Source organism: Xenopus tropicalis, chromosome 8, assembly GCF_000004195.4.
Source record: "Xenopus tropicalis strain Nigerian chromosome 8, UCB_Xtro_10.0, whole genome shotgun sequence".
In the NCBI taxonomy this organism is placed as follows: Eukaryota; Metazoa; Chordata; class Amphibia; order Anura; family Pipidae; genus Xenopus; species Xenopus tropicalis.
In genome coordinates, this window is record NC_030684.2 from 26152466 (window position 1) to 26176034 (window position 23569).

The following is a 23569-nucleotide window of genomic DNA, read 5'->3' on the forward strand; positions in this document are numbered from 1 at the left end:
GCCTTACTGCTGCTTTGCAGAGAGGTCCTCCAATGAATCTCTACCCCTTTTACTACAGGACAATACTTGTTGCTGACTGGCATAGCTTGCTACAGCTCAGTCTATTGTCAACAAGAACTCCCCCTACGTTCTTCAACATCATGGACTTGCCTTAGTAACATTAAAGGAGAAAAAAGGTAAAAACTAAGTAAGCTTTATCAGAAAGGTCTATGTAAATACAGCCATAAGCACTCACAGAAACGCTGCACTGAGTTCCCTGTCAAAAGATTTGTTGTGTCTGTTTTCCTCTGCCAGAGACACGCAGCTCTTTGCTCTCTCCCCTCTCCTGCTCCCCCCTCCTTCAAGAATGCTAAGAACTCATTCCCCCACTAAGGAATGTGGATCTGAGCCAATCAGCAGGAAGCTGACTCATAGGGGCTGATTTACTAACCCACGAATCCGACCCGAATTGGAAAAGTTCCGACTTGAAAACGAACATTTTGCGACTTTTTCGTATTTGTTGCGATTTTTTCGGCTTCTTTACGAATTTTTCGTTACCAATACGATTTTTGCGTAAAAACGTGAGTTTTTCGTAGCCATTACGAAAGTTGCGTAAAAAGTTGCGCTTTTTTCGTAGCGTTAAAACTTATGCGAAAAGTTGCGCATTTTTCGTAGCGTTAAAACTTAAAAGGTGCAAAGTTTCGCGTAAGTTTTAACGCTACGAAAAATCGCCAGATTTTACGCAACTTTCGTAATGGATACGAAAAACTCGCGGTTTTACGCAAAAATCGTATTGGTAACGAAAAATTCGTAAAGAAGCCGAAAAAATCGCAAAAAATACGAAAAAATCGCAAAATACCGATCATTACGAAAAAAACGCAATCGGACTCATTTCGACCCGTTCGTGGGTAAGTAAATCAGCCCCATAGTCTTTGAAAAACTGAGCACTTGGTGGTACACATGGTCTCGGTGCAGGAGTGAAGCATTATGGCAACTTTCTTTACACAGCTCAGCGTTTTTTCTTCCATTTTGGCTTCTGATCATCCGAACAGGAGAACTATGGGGAGACTTAAGGGCACCATTGAGACAACTGAAGGTATGCCTGCAGCGTGAGATTAACTCTTTATTAGCCTTTCCTTCATACTTTTTGCAACGACTATGAAAATGTTGTTATTCAATAAAGCTTAAGTGACTATCTTTTTGCCAGGTTGGGGCTGAAGAGTGCCATTGAGACCTATGGAAGGCTTCCAGCATCATACATTTTTTTTCAAAGCCAGAAAGGTTTATGCGCCATTCGGTTGGATACGAAAATTTTGATCGCAACCACAATATTTTCATACGACCAAGAAAAGAATTTTCGTGACATTTTCGCACACCAGAAATTATCGTGGTTACTCCAAATTTTTTCCAATTGTGCTTTTTAGTAGCGAAAATGGTTGCTCCATACCATAAGTATACTAAAAAAAATCATTAAAACATAATTTAAACCCAATAGGACTATTTTGCCTCCAATAAGGGGTAATTATATCTTAGTTGGGATCAAGTACAGGTACTGTTTTATTATTACAGAGAAAAGGGAATCATTTAACCATGAAATAAACCCAATAGGGCTGTTCTGCCCCCAATAAGGGGTAATTATATCTTAGTTAGGATCAAGTACAAGGTACTGTTTTATTATTACTGAGAATAAGGGAATCATTGTTAAAGATATTAATTATTTTCTTATAATGGAGTCTATGGGAGATGGCCTTTCCGTAACACAGAACTTTCTGGATAATAGGTTTCCGGATAACAGATCCCATAACTGTACTGACTTTCAACCTCTGTACACAACTGCAGATCCCATCTACTGCAAACCACTGTCCAAGCTCTGACATACTTTATATAAAGCATTTGTTTGACAGGATCTGTCCTTCATAAAACCATGCTGATTACTACTTATAATGCTAATCTCCAGAACATAATCTTGAATGTTACCTCTTAACAAACTTAATAATCTGCCCATTACAGATGTCAAAAGTGTGTATTTCATCAGGCCTTGGGTTCTTAGGTAGCATTAACTGTGTGTAAATATTTAAGCATCAAATTCTGATTGATTGTGCTGAGCCATCTGTGCCCGAAACTCTGACTACTCCATTTAATACACGAAGAAAAGAACCAATATAGCACATTTGCTTTTTCAGCGTCCCTTAAAACAAAACTTTTTCCATTTGTGAATGGAGCTAAACTCTCAACCTGCATCATTTTGCTATTTACTTTTTGTGGGATTCGTTTTTGCTTGTGATGCAGTCAGTTTTGAATTTACTAGTTTTGCCTCTTTACAAATATTGTAGCATTTATATGCGATGCTTGTGCCCTCTGATTAATTCCCAATAGTTTTCTTTCTTCGGTTGCATACATTTTTAATCTAGCAAGTTTATAAACTTGTTTCCATTAACTGTCCTGTTTGTACTCTAGTAAATATCTTGGTAGTTAAAATTCCCCATTATTCAAGAGTGGCCCAAATGTGCTGCACACTGCTGCTACTATTTGTATTTGCAACAAGAGCAAAGTCTCTTCCTCTTCATTTACATGAAGGAGTCTTTATAATAACTCAACAATTCATTTGCCTGTTGTCTTTCAATCTGTGAAAAGTCTGACCCGTAAGGCTTCAGCACTCTCATTTACCATCATGACTTTTTATTTTATATTGGGTTTTAAATCCTGCTTAACATGACACAAACCTGTATCATTTATTGCCTGCATAAGGGTAAATAACTGAAAGTAAATACAATTAATAAATGAGATCATGGTTCCTTTGAAGGTGTATTTTGCATACAATGTTTGGGAGCTGGAGAGAAAGTGCAGGCTGTACTCTATCAGAAAGTTTACATAACAAGAAGAAGGACTGATGGAACACTTGGCAATGGTGGCATAAACAGAAATTACTGGACCTCATAGCAAAATCATTTTAGGGTCCCCAACACATATTCAAACTGCGTGTTAGTGCCCCACTGCTCCCATCTCCTGTACTTCCTGAGCCCCCCCAAGTAGATGCAAAGTCTGCTTTGCTATCTGAATCATTGTCACAGTCTTCATAGATCTGAACCAGAACCACTGCCACACAATTTATTACAAACAGTCCCACGGCTCTAAAATACAGTCCGGGCTTGACTTACCTTCTTCGTAGTTGCCGAAGCACGAGGGTATAGCATGAACATGCAATTACACAGCAAAGTACGTCGGCATTACCGACTTACACGCTCCATTGGGAATATGTGTGAGCTATAATCCCTCCCATCCACTGGGATTAACAGTGCATAAAGCCAATGGATGACCTTCTAAGCCTAGTGACAAAGTCAGAGAGATACCTGTCAACAGACACCCGGCTCAACGTTGGCACATTGGCTTTAAAGAGACCACTTTTAATATACTGATATACCACACTGCAGCCAAGAATGGATAAACATTTGGGAGAAAATACAAATGGTGCCCTCTTATTCTATCCTAAAAGGATTCCATCACAAGATCTCTGAAATGCTGGATAAGAGAGTCCATAGCCAGATTCTTGGAAATCTTTTCTACTGGCCGATACGCACAACAGATGGAGTTTCTTTTTAACATAAATTATACATTTAACACATTTTGTCCCAGTTAAAGTTGTTGTATTGCCCTCATATTTTACATGGACATCCTCTTAAAATTGGGTAAGCAAAGCATACACAAGCATTTGCGCCTCCCTAGACAAGATTAGCAAGCCATCAAATCTTTCAGAGGGCAAAATTTCACCTTTGCTGATAAATATCTACTCAGGTACTTTCAGACATAGAACAGGTTGGGTGGAAAATCCATGACCAGTCCTGGTCAATATTGGACCATGTATGGGGCCAACATGGCTGATGATTTGAAGGACTGGAAAATTGGGATGACCAATCATCTTAAACAACTGCACCACTTGGCAGAAATGCACCACCAACTGTTTCCAAGACTGGCAAATTATTATTTTTTGGCTATCTTCCTTTAGTTATTGTTTTAGAACATAATGGTCTAAATCCAAACTCCTTGCAGGAAGTCCTTTGGCTAGAGTTCAGCCTAGGAACCCTGCACTGCTAACCATTGTGCCCAGTCAGCAGACCAGTAAATGCTACCTGCTGATCGGCCGCTTAAACTGGGAGTAATTGTTACACCTCTTATTACATAACTGGTCTTGATGTCTGCCCCCCAAAAATGTAACTGGGGCTGATTTACTAAGAGTAACACCCAATCAAAGATTTGCCGTTATGATTTCACCTGCAGGAGACGTGTTAAAGCTATCTGCTTATTGGTGGCTATGGGATACTGCTCTAGGGCAGATTTAGTTGGTATTAGTAATAGGAATAATAATAAATTAAACTTTAAAAAAAAGAGTCTCCATGACTTTTCTGAAACAGAGCAGAACTGCCCCAGTCTTACAGCCTCTGCAAGGCAGCTACACTAACCAAGCCGTCACTCAAGCTAATGGGCTAGGAAGGGGCGATACGTGGGAGAGTATATCATTAACATAATAACACAATGCAGGCAAAGGCACAGTATGGGGTAATGCGCCATTGAAGCCTCCGCTCTCTTCCGTCAGTGGGCTAAAAATTACAGAATACTGCAATCTGCATTAGAACAAAACAATTGAGAATAAATAGGGCGAGGAATTAGCAATTCTGTGCTCATTTACTTACCCCTAGGCCTATCTAGAATCCAGCAAATATCTAAACATGGCATTTATGAAAGCCAGTCTTGGAAACAGCTTTACAGTAACCAGGTTCATTCAAATGATGACTTGGCCAATGATTGACAAACTCTGTACAGTAGATTAAACTGAAAAGGCCTTATTAAATCCACAATTGTTCAAGGCTATTCTGGGCTTCACATGCCCTGGGCTTTTCTGAGTGAATTGTGATGCCAATTGCCTCCTTGCCACACACACTAGACATGATAAGCTTTTTATTTGGAGGATAAGCTTTTTATTTGGAGGATTCCATATTCAACTGAATATAAATATGATTCTGTACATACTGCTTTGATATACAGGTGTTCCAACATAGGGAGAGCACAAACATTGAGCAAAGCTGTAAAGGTTTAATTTTCATGGAAACCGGACAAGTTTAGACTAGGGTGTGTGCCCATCCGGAGACGTATCTAGGCTGTTTTATCCTTGGTAAAGCTTACCAATGTCAAACACGGGATTCGGCTTAAAGTATAAGCATAGTGAAGGATGACGGACACCAAGTTGATTAACATAGGGAGAGCACAAAGTTCAGCCTACTTTAAAGATGCAAAATAGCATTTACTGAAATTCTTCTATCATGACAGGAACCTAAAGGCTTTCAAACACAACCTGTCCTTATGAGGCTCACTTCATTCTAGATAGAATTTAAAACAAAGATGTCCATCTGGAGGCCCGCTGCCAGATAAAGCCTTCCAATTTATTTTTATGGCTGCCTATCTATGGGCTCCACAGACGCCCGTGTATGACATTATCATCCTAATAGAATATGGCCCACAAACATGTAGTAGTTAACCATTTGGCCCACTAGGTGGAATGAACTGAACAGCACTAATGTTTAACCTGGGGCCGAATGAGCAACCATTCCGATCTCTGCTATCATTTTCTACGAGCAGCCAGATCAAAGCTAATTTCCGACTGATGGCCACTGGTGTAATTTAGCACCTATGATAGTAAATCAGCCAAATATTTCCTTAACAAAGTATTAGGGGCCGGAACCAACTGTAGGAATGTAAGTAGGTTAACAAGGCCACTGCAAACCTGCAGAACTACCACCTCCGCCGACATGCCTGTGCCCTACACTCACTATACACAGCTCTCTAACCTGCTCTAGTGGCTTTTTAAAGGCATTCAGAGATTCTGCCAGTGTCACTCCCTCCAGTGGATTTCATAGAATGTACATTAATAGCATGAGCCCTTCCATTCTTCTAATAAGAGGCTAGCATTGCCTTCTTCTGAGCTCTTTTCTATCAGCCCCCATGCGCGTAGGAGGCTGGGAGCAGCCAATGAAGTGGGATGGGACGGGGAGGTATTTATAAACACAATATTTTCAGCGAGTAGGCAGGGCTGGGAATAAGCTGACTGCCATAGCTGACTAACATAGTTACGCTGTACAGTACCCACTCACCCCCCACCCTTCATGGTAAGGCAAACATAATAAGCTAGTTCTAAGCTCACAGTACAGTCCGAAAACAGCAATGTATGAATATACATAAGGTGACAAAGAAGGTTGTTCATACAGATATAATGGATATCTAGTTGCTAGGGTTAATTACCCTAGCTACCTGCTTGCAGTTGGGAAGTCATAACAGAAAATAAATACTAGAGAGACTGAATTTGAATGTATAATAGGAATTACAAAATTAAAGCCTTGCAGCTCTGGTTTTTGGTTGCCAGTCAGTGTCCTGCCAACCAGTATTTTTGGCTGCAAGCATAAAAAGACGCAGAATGTTTTTTTTCTCCCCAAAAAACAAAAGTATCTTGCGATAGGGCCATCTATAACAGGTTACATTTTTTAAAGGTGAACTTTAACTTTCACTTTTTTTCTTTGTAGTAGACAGGATTGGGCAAATCCTGCCTCAATGCCAGCATTTACTGCAGGAACCTGACCCACTGCTTAAAGGCATCAAAGAGCATTATGGCAAACTGCAATTTCAATGGAGCAGCAGCCGCATGGATACATGGGCTGCTGGCTTTTTAATATCCAAATTACAGGGGGAAATTTACCCCTAAAAAGGTCTTAAATCAGTTAACCTTTGCCTTCAGTGCGTCTGGTGGTGGATTTAGGGTACTTGTCCTTTGAAAAGAAATAAAGTTGGGTTACAATTGGATAAATATTTAACTCCTGCAATTGCTTTGTTAGCTCTGGAACAAAGGTTACAGCTCTCAGGATTAATAGGTATCTAAAACCCGACCAAGCTGGTCAGCATCATTACACACAGGCCATAAAGGGATCAGGATATCATGTGTCAAACTGTATGTGCCTGAAAGCAATGCATAGTTTTGTAACAATTTGATTTTACTTTGCTTTTAAACAAAGGTTCTAGTTATTGTGTCCTTCTTGCAACAAAACAGCAGTCTTGCTTGACGGCAGCTCTAAACACTGCTGCCATGCAGTACTGGCATCCTGATTTCAACCCAGAAGTTCAATACCCTGTGGAAATGTAGTGCTGCAGTACCCTCAATGCACTGCCTGGAATTTGCACTGGGCACAATGTTGCCGTAGGCCACCAGGCCAACCCACTGTAATGATAGAAAGCCTCAGGCCACACAAAAGGGCCATAACTACTGTGCCCCATAGGATATCAGGGCCTCCTACTTTATTCCACCCAAACAAACCCAGCAGCAAGCAAAACACAATCTGATGCCTGGCAGCCCTACGACACATGGCAAGGGATGCCTCTGCCCAAACTGAGCATCGCTGGATTGGCATTCCAAATGCAACTGGCAAGAGTATCAATACTAACACATTTTGATTGGACTCCCAGACATTCCCATAGCATCATGCCTTTTCAGCACTACGTTTCAAGTTCTGCATTTCACACAAATCTCTAATCACTTCACACAAATACATTACCAACCAGTTAAATTCAATAAAGGGGAAGTATGCTCTCCTAACATTTTACTGCCATGTATGAGTTATTCAAGCTATTGGAACATATAATTCATTGTTTTTTTCACTTGCAGTACCAATGCCCACCACTTTTGGCAGTATACAAAGAGGGTCTCCATCTCCTCAGTAAGCCAACTATGACGGTTTTCCAAAAACACTGACCCCCCCCCAATAGCTGGCACAGGTAGCCCTGCCACAATAAGGAATTTGTATTCTATGGCAAAGACCCCTAATCTAGAAAACTCCAGTACCCAAGCATTCCAGAGCCCATGCCCACAGCATACCCTATAATCACTTATATAACGAAAACACTAAGTTGCTAAAACCAAACCAAGACAAGGTCAGCGCTGGGGAAATGCAACATTTAGATATCTCGGAGGACAAAAATCCTTTTTTCCTTCCTGCTAAAACTGTGTGTTTTGGCAGCGCACCCTGCAGGCTTGGCATTAATAATGGAAGAGAGAGAGTTTGGGTACAGCTGTGGGGAGTTAACTCTCATGCTGCCAGGAGCTGCTAGCACTGACTGTAAAGGAATGCCCTGGAAATGAGGGACAAAAGAACTACCATTCCCAGCATGCCCCTCCAGCCGCAGGTGTACCTACTGGCCACAAATGCTACAAGTAATATATCTTAGGGCAGTCACTTCCAAATACCAACATCCTTGTCTTGGGGTTCCCAACCCAACTGAGCACATAGCCACCCAACAAGCGAGGCTGATACCATTATATGAGAAGAGAATAAATGGTTTGCAATGGGTTAATGCTCTACCGCCATTAAATTTGCAATGTGTAAATAATGTGACAGGCTGCCAGCTATTATACAGTCACCTGGCCCCAACACAAAGCAGAGGAACAGCCGCCACAATTGTCTGTGAGAATATTGGAAGGCTCTGCATTCAGGAGGAATTAATATATATATATATATATATATATATATATATATATATATATATATATATATATATATACATACACACACACACACACACATCATACCAGAGGCCATGTTGTAGGATCCTGTGCGTCCGATCGGAAGCGCAGTGTAGACACCACATTCTGTTGGTATACGGGGGGTTGCTCCACCTGGCGTCCCTGGATGTTCCGCTCTGTGACTCCCCACACTGATGCCCGGGATACAGATGTTCCCCTGCTTACTGAACGGCGGCACTGCCGCCTATGAACTGAACACAGTGGTGGTGACAGCAGTCAGGAAGGTGGGCGGAACAGTCCATGAGAGCCCATAGAAAAGGGAGGTAGTGGGGTGGGCAATGGTAATAGGGCAGGAAAGAACCAACTCCATCAAATTGTAAAATGATGAGAAATCATATGGCCAAAGGGCAACATTCACCCACCCACCCCCCCTTACAAAAAGTAGAAAATGGGACTGGTCTGCTAAATGACTATTTAGTCAAATTTCCAGTATTTAGAGAATTTTTTAAAGTTTAACAATAAGTGGGATGTTCCAGATTTTGGTAGAACTAGAACTCCCAGAATCCCCGCACAACCTTCGGCTGTCAGTGGGATCCTGAGGGTTGCGGTCTAACAAAATCTAGAAAGAACTGCGCAATCAGACTATTCCATGCCATAGATGGTTAAATTGTGCCCGTTTCTAGCTATCTGCATTAGATTCAAGCAGAGCATCATTAAGTTCATGTACATGTGACAATCCACATGAAAGCCCGAGGCTGTGACGAGAATAAGCAAGTATAAATGGAGGCGAATAGAAAGTACCTCCAACCACTGAGAAACTGAATCCCCCGCACTCTGTAGCCCTAAAATGCACCCACCGGGAAAGGGGAGGGGGTCAGGGAGCAGCAGAGCATCAACCAGTCGAGGAGGCAGTTGCCATAGGGATGAATAGGGTTGCCATGGCACCCGAACAAGGAGGAGGAAGGATAGACATGAAGGGTTCAGAGTACCCATTACCATGGAGACAGAAGGTTTGAAATGTAGTGATTATATACAATATGCATTATATATGTATATATATTCAGACATAAGCCACATATATACACATACACACTATAGCTGCAATAAACATTTATATCAACATTCACATTTATATCCATCTCCACATATACATACAATATTTGTGCATAACAAGACAACGTAAAGGGACACAGGCTCACAGAATCAAACACATACATTTACTTATATTATCCCAATTTTAAAAATGAAGGGTTAAGTATTTCATGTACAAAACACACACAAAACAGGGAGTACATCATTTCATGTATCTATAGAGAGAAAAAGACAGAATTATAAAACCCCTATTTAAAATATAAGGATTATAAGTTACCAAGAAGCTTTATAACCATATGAACACAAGTATATAGATTTATATATTTATTCAGAATTTAAAGTATGGGGGGGGGCATATTTCTTATACTTCAATAAGCCATGTGACACAAGTGATACCACTACACACTGATTATAACTGATAACATCACTAAGCACCTTATATACTTATATATTTTATAGCTGGATTGATAGCATTTTGGTAATACAGGTTTGGGACCAGTTATTCAGCATGTTCAGGATAAGGGGTCTTTCTGTAATTTGGATCTCCATACTTTTAAGACAACTAAAAGCTCCTTTAAACATTAAATAAACCCAACAGACTTGTTTTACCCCCAAATAAGGATTAAGTGCAAAGTACTGTTTTATTATTACAGAGAAAAAGGAAATCATGTGACAAAATGTAAACTAATTAAAATGGAATCTATGGGAGATGGCTTTCCCATAATTTGGAGTTTTCTGAATAACAGGTTTCCATGTAACAGATCCCATACCTGTATTTCTTTAAAATGTTATTTGGGTTTGGAAAAGTGCTCTATCAAATAACTTTAAAGCAAACTACCCCAGTCTCAATGGAGACGAGCACGCCAGCTTGGGCACCACGTGCAGCAGCCCCCACGCCTTGCACTAGGATCTAAATATACCCCAGATTAGTAAGCGTAAGGATCATCTGCACTTTGCACTTTTGCTTCCAGCATTCGGGGAGCCTGTTCTTGCCTGCAGCTTTCCCTGTATGAGTTCAGCACACTTATTATGCCCGGCCGGAGCTAGGTCTCTCCGATGCCCAAGGGTGTTTGGGCTCTCATTAATAAGGCAAGTTGATCTCTAGTAGAACTTTGCCAGGCTCAGCATGAGAATGTAGAACAGCTGCCCCTCAGGATGCCAGGGGACAAGAGGAGTAAATCAGAACTAAGCACAGGGGAGGGAAAGGAAGGCAGAAGAGGGAAAGGGAAAGTAGCAGGTGAAAGGGAACAGGAGGAGGGGTGACAGAGGTAACAGCGGGGGGTTACACAGAGGGGCACAAGTTGGGGTGGCACTATACCGTGCAGTCAGTCGGCGCAGCAGGAGCCAGAAGAAGTAACAGCTGCACTGGCAGCTAGTGAGAAAGGTGTGCAGCCCCACCATCCTGCATCCATGTGTGTCGGCCGTGTGTTCAGCCAGCTCTTCCTGTTCCCCGGCTCTGCCTCCCTTCTGGCTGTCACACTGCCACCAGCTGAGACCTGCATTGCCTAGTATGAGCTGCACCAGCACAAGGCAGCGTGGGAAGGGGGGATGGGGACAGCACCTGCCTACCATAGACAGCCCCCTTGTCTGACCTTTCTCTGCTACTGGCCAGACACACACACCGGGTAACCCCTTGACTGCCAGAGGCTCTGCCACCCTGAGGGTTTAAAATAGTCCTCGCTAGTTATTCATCTCTGTGAAGGGTTATTAAAGGAATGGTATGAGTTGTGGGTCCTTTAATCCCAGAGGGAGGGGCAGAAACTCTGAGAAGCCTCCAGTGGTCCCGTTACTCGGCAGCACAGAGCAGTTAGATGTAGGCACACACCACCAAGGGAGGCCATTGAGCTCAGGCTCACATACAGGACTCCAGTGTCTATACTACCAGACATGAGTGCAAGGGATGTGTCAGAGCGGCTTCGGGCCCTGACAGCTCATGAAATCCACCATGAGAAACAAAACGTGACTCTCATCTGCCTGCTCATGGAAACATCCTGGATCTGTCACCCTGATCAAACCCTTTCAGGCTTGGAGCGGCATGAAGGCGGCACTTGGAACTGACAGTTCCTCTCTAATGTGGAATATGCTCACTGTCTTGCCTTCTGTTTCTCCTATGCTCTCCATGGTATGCAATAGGGCTCCAAAGTCAAGGGCAATGCCATAGACATGAATGAGCAACACCTTGGCTTAATGTGGCCAAACACAGGCAGTTTTAAGCTGCCAATGAAGTCTTTTAGAGCGTTCCGGCAGCTTGTCTGCCCCTGTATGGGGCTGCGATCAATATATGACCAAAAATTGGCCAGGTATCAATCAGGCAGGTTTGATTTTCCCTTCTGATCAGGGGACTACATTGATTTATTGATGCAGTCCTTTGCCCAATGGTCCCTATACCCGTCGTTAGGGCAAATTGATCAGATCAGCCCTATATCACCATTAGGTGGGCATATCGGGAGAAAATTCGCTAGTTTGGCGACCTTGCCAAATGAGCGGATGTTAACGTGTAGGGCTACTTGTAAAAGAAATTCCCCCCCCCCCCGATAATTTTTAAATAATGTGGCCCAACCTGGCCAATTTGGCAAAACACTGGTATCCAAGATGGCTAACAGAGACCCTTACATGATCTGCAGTTGCCCTGCTAACTAGATCAGATGGGAGGATACAGCTGTATTGATCAATAGCTGAATTGGTCGGAATCAGAAAATGATATGAATCCATACACAAGGACAGGATTTAAACTTGAGGGGAGACAAGGAAATAAGGCCAAGGTGAAAAAAATTGGCAAGGTGTCATCTCTGGAAACTGAACCCAGGCCTCCCTGACCCAAAGTTTTATAAATGAACCACCAACCATATGACATTAAATCAGAAATCCTTATTCACTCAACAAAAACTGTCTCCACCCCCAAATAAGAATAACATTCACCCGCACAACGCCTTTGCCTATCACATGACCTACTTCTAATCTCAAGTCTTCATACAGTAAATATTATGAGCTATATATATATCTAAAACAGTAAGATGCTGCCAAGTTGAGCAATAGGTGTACCAATAACAGATTTTTTCTGTATTTTTTGGCTTAACATGAGGCACAAACATAATCCCACCTTGCGGTGATAAGTACATCATGACATAATAGTGCTCCTTTTACATCTAGTAGTACAGGTCTTTCACAGATTCATGTAAGAAAGACCTGTACTACTAGATGTAAAAGGGGCAGAAACAGCCTTCCAAGGGGGTATTTACAACCCCCTCCCACCTAACCAAGAGGCCCCTAAATATTATTGTATGATGAAGAGTAGCCCAGTATATGAAAAAGCTCTATTGTGAAACACAAAGGGGCTCATTTAAAAACACTGGCTAGTTTTTCAGCAGTGAATTAATCCCCTAGCAACCAATCAGCAAGCTAGAAATGGAAAAACAAATCCTGGGTTGTTGCTGTAGATGCTCAAGTTTGAAAATGCCCCCAAAGAAAGAAGTGAAAAAAAATCCTGCAAAGTCTTGTAACCCACAGCAACTAATCAGATGATTGCCGATTGGTTGCAATTGGCTAACCTGTTTTCCCAATATATAGTGATATTAGTGCCCCCATGCAGCATTAGGTCTGTTTTCTTTAAAATTATGGCCCTTAAGGTGGCCATAGACATTAAGATCCACTACTTTGGTGACGTCTCCAAACCAGCAAATCTTCCAATATGGGCTAAAACGGGCCAAACAATCAAATTAAAGCATCAGGTGTATGGGCCATGGGACTGAGGACTACATCAACAAGCCGATACGGCACCCAATTAGACAGGAAAATCAAACCTTCTTGATCAAGATCTGCCCAACTTTAAGGCCAACTGAAGGACCTGTATCGGCAGTTGAAATATACTTGTGTGTGCCCACTTTTAGGCTGAAGACACACAGGGCTACTAGTAGCAGCTACTTCTTGTGGCTACTAAAATAGACAATGCTGATCATTTACTGATTACTGCCCCTATGTGTGTTTTAGGCAATTCTCAGTGTTGTCTATGGCAGGGTATTTTCTGGCATTTAGTAGCCGTGACTAATCTCCCCGTGTGTCACAGACCTAAGGGCTCTGTAAATCGCCGGTGGGATGGCATACGCGGCGGCGCAATTTCAGTGAAATCGCGGAAGTTTCCTCTCAAGGCAACTTCCACAATTTCACTGAAATTGCGCCGCCGCATATGCCAGTGGGATGGCATTTCGGGGAGATTTGTCGCGGGCGACTAATCTCTCCTTGTGCCAGAGCCCTTACAGCATATGTGTCAAAATTTTATTATTATTGTTTTTAATGGCCCGGCGATATGAAGCGCCACACAATAAACTACAGATCCCATAATGCAGAGCTTCAGCTGCCTTGCCAAACACTTCCCGCGTTAATCAAGGGGAGCGGGGTGCCGAGACCAAGTAGTGAGGTCCTCTGCGACCGTACCCGACGAGTGTGACTGGTATCTGATGTGCGATAGCGGCTCTTACCAGCACCATTCCCGCAGGTACGCGCTTGGCTCCTGATAGCCAGCGGATAAAACATTGGTAGCAGCAGTTTTTCTGAGCTGAGCAAGCTGTGGGCAGCAAATGGGGTCGCTAGGGTTTAGCGCACACCATACTAGCTGCAGTATTGACAGTATTTACCGCAGCTAGTATGGTGTGCGCAATACGAATATCCTCTGAACTAACAGTTATAATCTGGCTGCGGACTCGATCATCCTTGTAAATAACTTGTATATATTTATGAAATTGTTACCTACACCTGGCAATACCAAATCATGCTCTTTAATTAATTGAACTATATGAACTATAAAACAGAGGGTGAATGGTTATTACAATGAATTCAACGGTCCAAATTGAGTATGTTTGGGTGTGTTTTTAACTTCTATCGTTGATCAATGAAATTAGAACGCACTTGATGATTTTAAATAATTAACTATTTTAATGATTAATCAATAAAGGTTAAGTATTATGATTAAGCAAAGACAACTGAATTTTAGTGTGTTCAATAAATGTTTATCCTGTTCGGCCCGCAACCTAAAGTGTGTTTTGGATTTTGGCCCCCTGTGCAATTGAGTTTGACACCCCTGCCTTAGGGCTCTGGTACACGGGGAGATTAGTCGCCCGCGGCAAAACTCCCTGCTCGCGGGCGACTAATCTCCCCGAGTTGCCTTCCCCCTGCCATCCCACCGGCGAACATGTAAGTCGCCGGCGGGATGGCAGACGCGGCGGGGCGATTTTGGGAAATCGCCGAAAAAGCCTCGCGAGTCTTTTTTTTCGGCGATTTGCGCGAAATTGCGCCGTCGCGTCTGCCATCCAGCCGGCGACTTACATGTTCGCCGGTGGGATGGCAGGGGGAAGGCAACTCGGGGAGATTAGTCGCCCGCGAGCAGGGAGTTTTGCCGCGGGCGACTAATCTCCCCGTGTACCAGAGCCCTTACAGTGTTGAGGGAGCTACAGAAAAAGTGAGGGAGAGGTGTGTGATGGGAATGGGGGTAGTTTGCACTGATAAGGTGCTCCTGTCAGCTAATGGGTATCTGATAAGACTAACTGGCAAATATAAACCTTGCTGAAAGGTTATCTCCCACTGATGTAGACAGAAAGGTAACAACTCAATTGATGTATTTATTTATACAACGCTGCATACACTGGGGTAAAGTGCTGGGAAATGACAGAAACAGATGGAAGTAGGTTCCTGCCCCAAAGATCTTACAATCCATGGGGGAGAAGTGACATATTTATATGTAAAATGACAAAGATCAAGTACCTAATTTGGGTGTGCTGGTCATATTCCCAGTTTCATTAGGTATAGGGAGAGGGCAACAAGGGACAAGCGTTGACCCTGTTGTTCTGGCTCGTTTCCTAGTCACAATGCCAACCCCTCAGGAAACCCCATACCCTAAAATCTCTGAAATTCTCTCACGGCTCTTATGCAGCTTTATCTTACTCCACTAAATAGAAACCCGTAGCACCCATGGCACATTCTCCACTGGTACCATAAACAGTGCTGTTTCTCCCAGGAGGCAAGGTGGCAAACACCTACTCCTGGAGAGCTCTTTTTGTATAGAGAGTGTGCTCTTCACACTACTGAATTTGGCCACCCGATTGGTGCTGGAGGTAGGTGCAGGGTGTGAGGGAGGGGGTGGAAGCAGACCCAAATGCACCCCCAGCCAGAAACTGCAGCATCTCAATTAGTTGAATGGGAAACATGTGACAATCCTGGTACTAGCACTCATTATCCCAGAAGTGCTCCAGTAAGCATTAGGGCTCAGTCAGAACCAGCACTGCCATGCTAGTGGCTTCTTGGCTATTTCCATGGCAGAAAGTGGTGGGGAATGAGGCACATTTGCCTTCAGCCTTAGCTATCACATTTATCCTTCATGTATCTGCTGTCAGGGCCAGTAAATGAACATGGTTCCCTAACAGTCACAAGTCTACCCATACTCGATGCCACTTTTCCACAACTGGTAGTGCCCTAGGTACACAAGCATTCCCCAGGGCCCATCTGAGAAACAGTTAAAGTGGTATGTGGCCCTATAATTAACTTTCATTATGATGCAGGCAAAAAACATTCAAAAAATTATCTTATTACAGTTTTTACGTGTTGTTAATTTATTTAACCTGGAGCAAAACACTGGATGATGGGCTTATTGAGCCCAGCAACCAGTCTGAGTGTCAGAATGAAGGATGAATATGTTAGGGAATGGCAAAAAAAAATGTTCATACCAATCAGTTTTTGGCCAATGGAAACACTAATCCCATCAACCAGCATGCATTCACCCTACAGATAAAATGAACAATGTACATGTACATTGCTTTAAAACATGGGTTAACCTATTACATAAAAATTGTTTTCCTAAACTTAACGGTGGGCTAACAAACTCGATGGGGTAACAAAAAGTTTTTTGTTTTTTTTGTGCCCCTGCTTAATGAGAAAGTCCTCGGCTCTTGCATTATATGTATGCATGTGACATAACATTGGTCCCCCACCGCCCCCCACCTCCAATCTATATTGTACGCATGTGCATAATGAGCAAGCTGGGACAATCACTGATTATATGTGTGGATGTGCCCCAGCATGGCCGCCCGCCTCCCGGTGTGATGGCCTGGGTGCTTAATAGGGTGCTATTCTTCAAAATGGTTTCCCCCAACCTGGAGTGTGGGCTCTGTTAGCCAGCCCTTTCGGTGGGGGAGAAAAGGGTCTAAAAATTAATAAATCATTAGTACGTATTTAAAACACTGATGGTGGGAGAAGAAGCAGTCTTTCTATATTAAAGAGTTGTATGCATCACACTGGCCCATGCTGGGGACTTTGGCAATCTCTCCTATACTAGAATGGGATGTAGCATATTCCCATCTCTGGCACTGCCTTTTTTTAATGTTACTGTATCCCTGCATCCACGTGGACCACTTTCAGCATCACCCACACAACACATCACCCACACCACCTCTGCCCAGAGGTAGAATTTTCCGGATACCAGGCTTATCAGAGATCTCTGCATTCCTGTACATACGGACACTCCCCCCCCAGCCACTGTTTCCTCAGCTGTTACCCAGACCATCCGGATAAGCAGAGGTCACGGATTCCTGCCAAAGACCCCCACATCTCAAGCCCCACCAGTCACAATTTCAGCCATGCAGACCAACCAAGCCTCACACCCCAACCTATGCTGGTTGATACCAATATGCTCCTTGGTACAGCCACTTACCCGGCGCTGTGGGTCCAGATAAGGATCACAGCTCCTGTCTATCACTCAGGAGGAATCTTCTTCCCAGTAAGAGGAATGCACTGAATGCCTTGTCATACAGATGAAGAGTCAAAATAAGCATCTGTGGTGCAGCCAGAGGCTCAGGCTGAGCATGACGTAAGGGTGTAATATCCTGTAGGGCCAGAATGTGGCCCCGACTGCATTCCTTTGGGTGATTAAGCACATGAACAATCACAACACATAGCTGCATTCATGCCGGGTATGACTTGGCCAAACAGAGCGCTGTACAGTAAGGGAGAGCACACACCGCAAGTTATTTTTACACGTAGCAAATATATGTGGTTAAAGAGCCCTTTATTTAGACTCTGCTTGAACTTGCCACAAGATATTTAACCCCTTCTGTTAGGCTCCACTTCCTAAAAGACATGAATCCATCTTTAAATTTAAAAAGTGACTTCTGCACTTATTTTTTCCTTTCTTTTTACAATTTTGAATTGCTTTTTTTTTATTCTAATTTTTTTTTTTTCAATTTTATACATTTCTTTTGATCAGCTAAAGCTTTGGGACATAGGAGAAATAAGAGTTAATAAATAGCTGAAGCTCTGATTGGTGGCTGTAGTAGGTGTGGACATCAGCAGGAAATTAAGATAAGATACTGAGGAAAGATTGCCACATTTTTGTCCGTTAATGCTCACAAACAAGTTACCAGTTATTTATTCCTTTCATCTGACAAAAAGTACCTTCTGCTGAACTACAGCTCCCAGAACCCCTTGGGAAACAGAGACTGTAAATTGCTTGTTCTAAGCCTAAAAGGCATTTTGTTTAGTGACCCTTTGAGTAATATGGCACCCAAGAGAAATGTTTTAACCACTTTCACTTGATGCACCTTCTGCAGAACACTAACATATATTGGGGGTGGGATTTACCAACTGATGTGATAAATAGCTCATCAGTGGTTGCCAATACCAACGAATAATATATTTGCTTTCATTTTATAACAGGTAGGAGCCTTGTCAAAACTAACTGCTGATTGGTTTCTTACTAAAAGAACTATGCATTGTTTAAAAACACAAGCACCTGTGTTGGATACCACCATGTGCTACTCCCTCTATACTGAATATCCAACAGCCAGAGGTCAGTTTCATAGCCCAAACATATGGCAGTAGGTTCTATGGTAAATAAACCCTATATATTAGTTATCTTCCATAGTAGAAATATGCTATGGTATTGGTTATTGAATGTATTGAACATTCCTTCTCTGTATATTTGTTTATACATATGTGGGAGTGCCGTTATTGTGTCCCTTAGACAGTACAATATGAGGGTATAGCTTATTGTGTGACCAGAACATTCCTTCTCTGTATATTTGTATTTATACATATGGTAGGGAGGTGCCATATTGTTTCCCTTAGACAGTACAGTATGAGGGTACAGCCTATTGTGTACCTAGAACATTCCTTCTCTGTATATTTGTGTTTATACATATGGGAGGGAGGTGCCATATTGTTTCCCTTAGACAGTACAGTATGGGGGTACAGCTTATTGTGTACCTAGAACATTCCTTCTCTGTATATTTGTGTTTATACATATGGGAGGGAGGTGCCATATTGTTTCCCTTAGACAGTACAGTATGGGGGTACAGCTTATTGTGTGCCCAGAACATTCCTTCTCTGTATATTTGTATTTATACACTGTGTCGGACTGGGATGCCAGGGTCCCACCAGAAAACCTTGGACCATGGACCCACACTCTTCACTCAACCTCTATATTTTCCTAGTTTTTTTCATTTACGTATCTATTCTTTATAATTAGTTAATTTGTTTCCAAAAAGAAATAGGAAATGCCCATTAATTAGGCCAAATAGTTAGAAGTAGGAGAGCCTGCTGGCACCTGGGCCCACAGGGAGTTTTTCCCTGTGGGCCAGTCCGACACGGTTTATACATATGGGAGGGGAGGTGCCATATTGTTTCCCTTAGACAGAACAGTATGAGGGTATAGGTTAGTGTAAGCCCAGAACATTCCTTCTATGTATATTACTATTAGTAGTGGTGACAGACAGGGAGGTTTTGGCTGCTATTGTTTTCTGCCAGGGGCCAGCAGTGGTCAAAAGTCCCTATGTTCCTTTACCCTAATCCAAGATTTATAGTAACAATATGGTTACAGCGGATACAGAAAAGGCAGATGTGCTAAACCAGTTCTTTTCTTCTGTGTATACAGTAGAGGAGCCAGAGTGCCAAGTCCCACCCAATAGCTGCACTTTTGATTAGCTCCATCTAGCCAGTGGTTGACACAGGATATGGTGCTTAAAGGTATACACAATATTAACAAGGCACCTGGGCCAGATGGAATACACCCTCGGGTAATGAGAGAGCTAGGGGCAGAATTACAGTGGCCTCTGTTCCCGATATTCTCAGACTCGCTTTCATCAGGTATGGTACCTAGGGATTGGAAGAAGGCGAATGTCATTCCTATATTTAAAAAGGGAGTAAGATCTGAGCCGGGCAATTATAGGCCTGTAAGTTTGACATCCGTGGTGGGCAAGTTATTTGAAAGCTTGTTAAGGGATCACATACAAAATGATGTACTGGAGAATGGAATTATGAGCAGTAATCAGCATGGCTTTATGAAGGACAGGTCATGTCAGACCAATTTAATTGCTTTTTATGATGAGGTTAGTAAGAAATTGGACAGCATTTGATACCGTTCCCCACATGGATAGGAAACTGGCTACAGGATCGGGTACAGAGGGTTGTTAATGGTATCCTCAAATATAGATAGAAGTCCTGTCGTAGCTCCCAGTGTATTTAGTAAGTACTCCTCAACAGGTAGCAGTCCCCGTGTTGGCTGTATGCATTTCAAATTCAAGTTTAAGGAACCCGGAGAGTACACATGTTCTCAGTGAAGCAGTGTAAGTTTATTGAGACATCACAGCACTACATGTTTCGGCCTTCCTCAAGTGATTTATACCTTAATGGTACATTCTCTATTTGGAGTAAGGTTCTCAGTGGGGTCCCTCAGGGTTCTATACTGGGTCCACTTTTGTTTAACTTGTTCATAAATGAGGGAGGGTATTACAAGTAATATATCAGTGTTTGCAGATGACACAAAACTCTGCAGACCAGTCAATTCTATCCAGGATGTGGCATCCTTGCAGCAGGATCTTAGCAAACTGGCAATCTGGGCAGCTAAGTGGCAGATGAGATTTAATGTGGATAAATGTAAGGTCATGCACCTGGGATGTAAAAATATGCAGCCACTTATACCCTTAATGGGACTGCACTAGGCAAATCCATGAAAAGACCTTGGAGTCCTTGTAGATAATAAACTTGGCTGTAGCAAGCAATGCCAGGCAGCAGCTGCAAGCAGGGGCGATTCTGGACATATCGCCGCCTGAGGCGGCTCCTGGATGCCGCCCCCCCCCCCCCCCCCGCGCTCCCCAGCGCTTACCTTCTGAGCGCAGGAGTGGGTCCGGGGGCGGTGAGATCGTTTAAAAAACGGAAATTCGGCTCTTAAAGTTACCAGGAGCGGCTTTTTGCCGCCCCCGGTAACTGGGGCGCTTCTGCCGCCTGAGGCGAGTTTCTCAACTCGCCTAATGGCAGAAGCGCCCCTGGCTGCAAGGGCAAACAGGGTTTTAAGCTGTATCAAAAGGGGCATAGATTCACGGTAGGAGAGGGTTATTCTTCCCCTTGACAGAGCACTGGTAAGGCCCCATCTAGAATATGCTGTTCAGTTTTGGTCTCTATTTTGGTCTCCAGTGCTCAAACAGGACATTATTGAGTTAGAGAGTGTCCAGAGAAGGGCAACTAAGCTGGTAAAGGGTATGGAAAGTCTCAGTTATGAAGAAAGACTGGCCAAGTTGGGTCTGTTTACACTGGAGAAGAGGCGCTTAAGAGGTGACATGATAACTATGTATAAATATATAAAGGGATCATATAATAACCTTTCTAATGTTTTATTTACCAGTAGGTCCTTCCAACGGAAACGAGGGCACCCACTCCGTTTAGAAGGGAGGTTCCATTTAAATATTCGGAAAGGATTTTTTACTGTGAGAGCTGTGAAGTTGTGGAATTCCCTCCCCGAATCAGTTGTACTGGCTGATACATTATATAGCTTTAAGAAGGGGTTGGATGGCTTTTTAGCAAGTGAGGGAATACAGGGTTATGGAAGATAGCTCTTAGTACAAATGAGGGAATACAGGGGTATGGGAGATAGCTCTCAGTACAAATGAGGGAATACAGGGGTATGGGAGATAGCTCTCAGTACAAATGAGGGAATACAGGGTTATGGGAGATAGCTCTCAGTACAAGTGAGGGAATACAGGGTAATGGGAGATAGCTCTTAGTACAAGTGAGGGAATACAGGGGTATGGGAGATAGCTCTCAGTACAAGTGAGGGAATACAGGGGTATGGGAGATAGCTCTCAGTACAAGTGAGGGAATACAGGGGTATGGGAGATAGCTCTCAGTACAAGTGAGGGAATACAGGGGTATGGGAGATAGCTCTCAGTACAAGTGAGGGAATACAGGGGTATGGGAGATAGCTCTCAGTACAAGTGAGGGAATACAGGGTTATGGGAGATAGCTCTCAGTACAAGTGAGGGAATACAGGGTTATGGGAGATAGCTCTCAGTACAAGTGAGGGAATACAGGGTTAAGGGAGATAGCTCTCAGTACAAGTGAGGGAATACAGGGTATGGGAGATAGCTCTCAGTACAAGTGAGTGAATACAGGGTTATGGGAGATAGCTCTTAGTACAAGTTGATCCAGGGACTGGTCCGATTGCCATCTTGGAGTCAGGAAGGAATTTTTTCCCCTCTGTGGCAAATTAGAGAGGCTTCAGATGGGGTTTTTTGCCTTCCTCTGGATCAAGTAGCAGTTATGCAGGTTATATATAGGCATTATGGTTGAACGTGATGGACGTATGTGTTTTTTCAACCTAACTTACTATATTACTATGTAAGGCCACAAAGAACTGGCGCAAGCTACGTCACCAGCAATCCAAGCCAGACCTCACCTAGACTGTTACCACAGAGCAATTCCTTCCTCCCCCTGTGGTTATTTAGTAACGGTTCTGATGAAGTCCATAGCGTGTCTGGCAAGTGAACTTGGTCTTTAAGCTACAAGGAATATGTTTTGCTTCTTGGCTCATTAGCAAGCAGAAATTTCCCATACAGGCAGATCAATAGGCTAGGGAATTAGAGCTCTGAACCATTAATCAAGCTCCGCAGCAGCAGCAGCCGGCTTATCTACAGTGTAACTGCTGTGCACTCACTCCTGTACAGCACCCCCATACTATTGGGCAGTCAACAAAAAGTTATTTTGTAGATACAATACACTGTGTACTCTCTCTTACTGGGATTTGTGTGTCACTCTCATTAAGCACTGTGCTGTTCTCCTGCCCGAGGGCTAAAGTTGGCAGCCCCGGGGGAGCAGGAGAGCACATTTAATATCATCCGTTCCTAAGGGCAGGAACTATAGTAAATACAACATCCCAGAACAAATTGAACCAGATTACAGGACCGTCATGGGACCAACAGCTTGAAGACAGCGCACGGGAATAACTTCAAGGCAAAATGCTGGGGGGAAAATATGGCTATATTGTTATTTAAGGACATATCTGCATAGACAGTAATAAACCACCCCCAACTGAATGGTAAATCCAGCTGTCATGCTGGGATGGGAAAGGGTTTATGAATGTATACATCTTGAAGGCATGGCCTGCTTCAGTCCAACATGGGCTTTCAGTACAATGAGTTTAACAGGAATTAAGGGCAGAAAGTAGGTGGGCCAAGCACAGAGAAGGAGCTACCATAGTACGATTATCTGTGCACTTTATTGGATAGCTGGCACCCTCACTAGGCTAGTTCTGATGCCCTGGGTGCCATGGAACCCATGGAATTAACATCAGCCTCGACCCGCTGGCAGATCAAAGTACCCCCACAGGGGGTTGCACCTACACGTGCCACACACTGGGCAAGCTGCAGCACACAATATTAATGGATGCCTGCAATAATGGTGGAAATCTGGGAAAACCACTGCATTGTAGGTGAAAATGATTTTACGCAAGACCTTCTATAGTCTTTCCCAGAATCTTCTGCTATCCCAGGGATTGGCACATTTAATTCAACTATGATGGCAATGGACAGGCAGGCATGGCTTGCATTCTTCCAGCAGAAAAATTGCTGTGAATGGCTGGGTCACTTGACCATATGCCAGATCATCACAGTTCAGGTATGAATGGCTTGC

At 43.2% G+C, this 23569-nt stretch overlaps 1 protein-coding gene across 4 annotated transcripts in view; it reads right to left on the reverse strand.

Moving 5' to 3' along the window:
* iqsec2 (IQ motif and Sec7 domain 2) overlaps positions 1–23569 on the reverse strand; it is a 120170-nt gene that overhangs the window by 27808 nt on the left and 68793 nt on the right. Inside the window, exon 1 of one of the 4 annotated variants that reach the window (XM_004916745.4) lies at positions 10947–11139. The exons of 2 other annotated variants lie outside the window; for them this stretch is intronic. In XM_004916745.4, coding sequence (XP_004916802.4) covers positions 10947–11029 — 83 coding nt within the window. In that variant the 5' untranslated portion in view covers positions 11030–11139. Of the gene's footprint in view, positions 1–8602; positions 8861–10946; positions 11140–23569 lie in introns of those variants that run through there. One more of the 4 variants, XM_004916747.4, reaches the window with a different exon arrangement.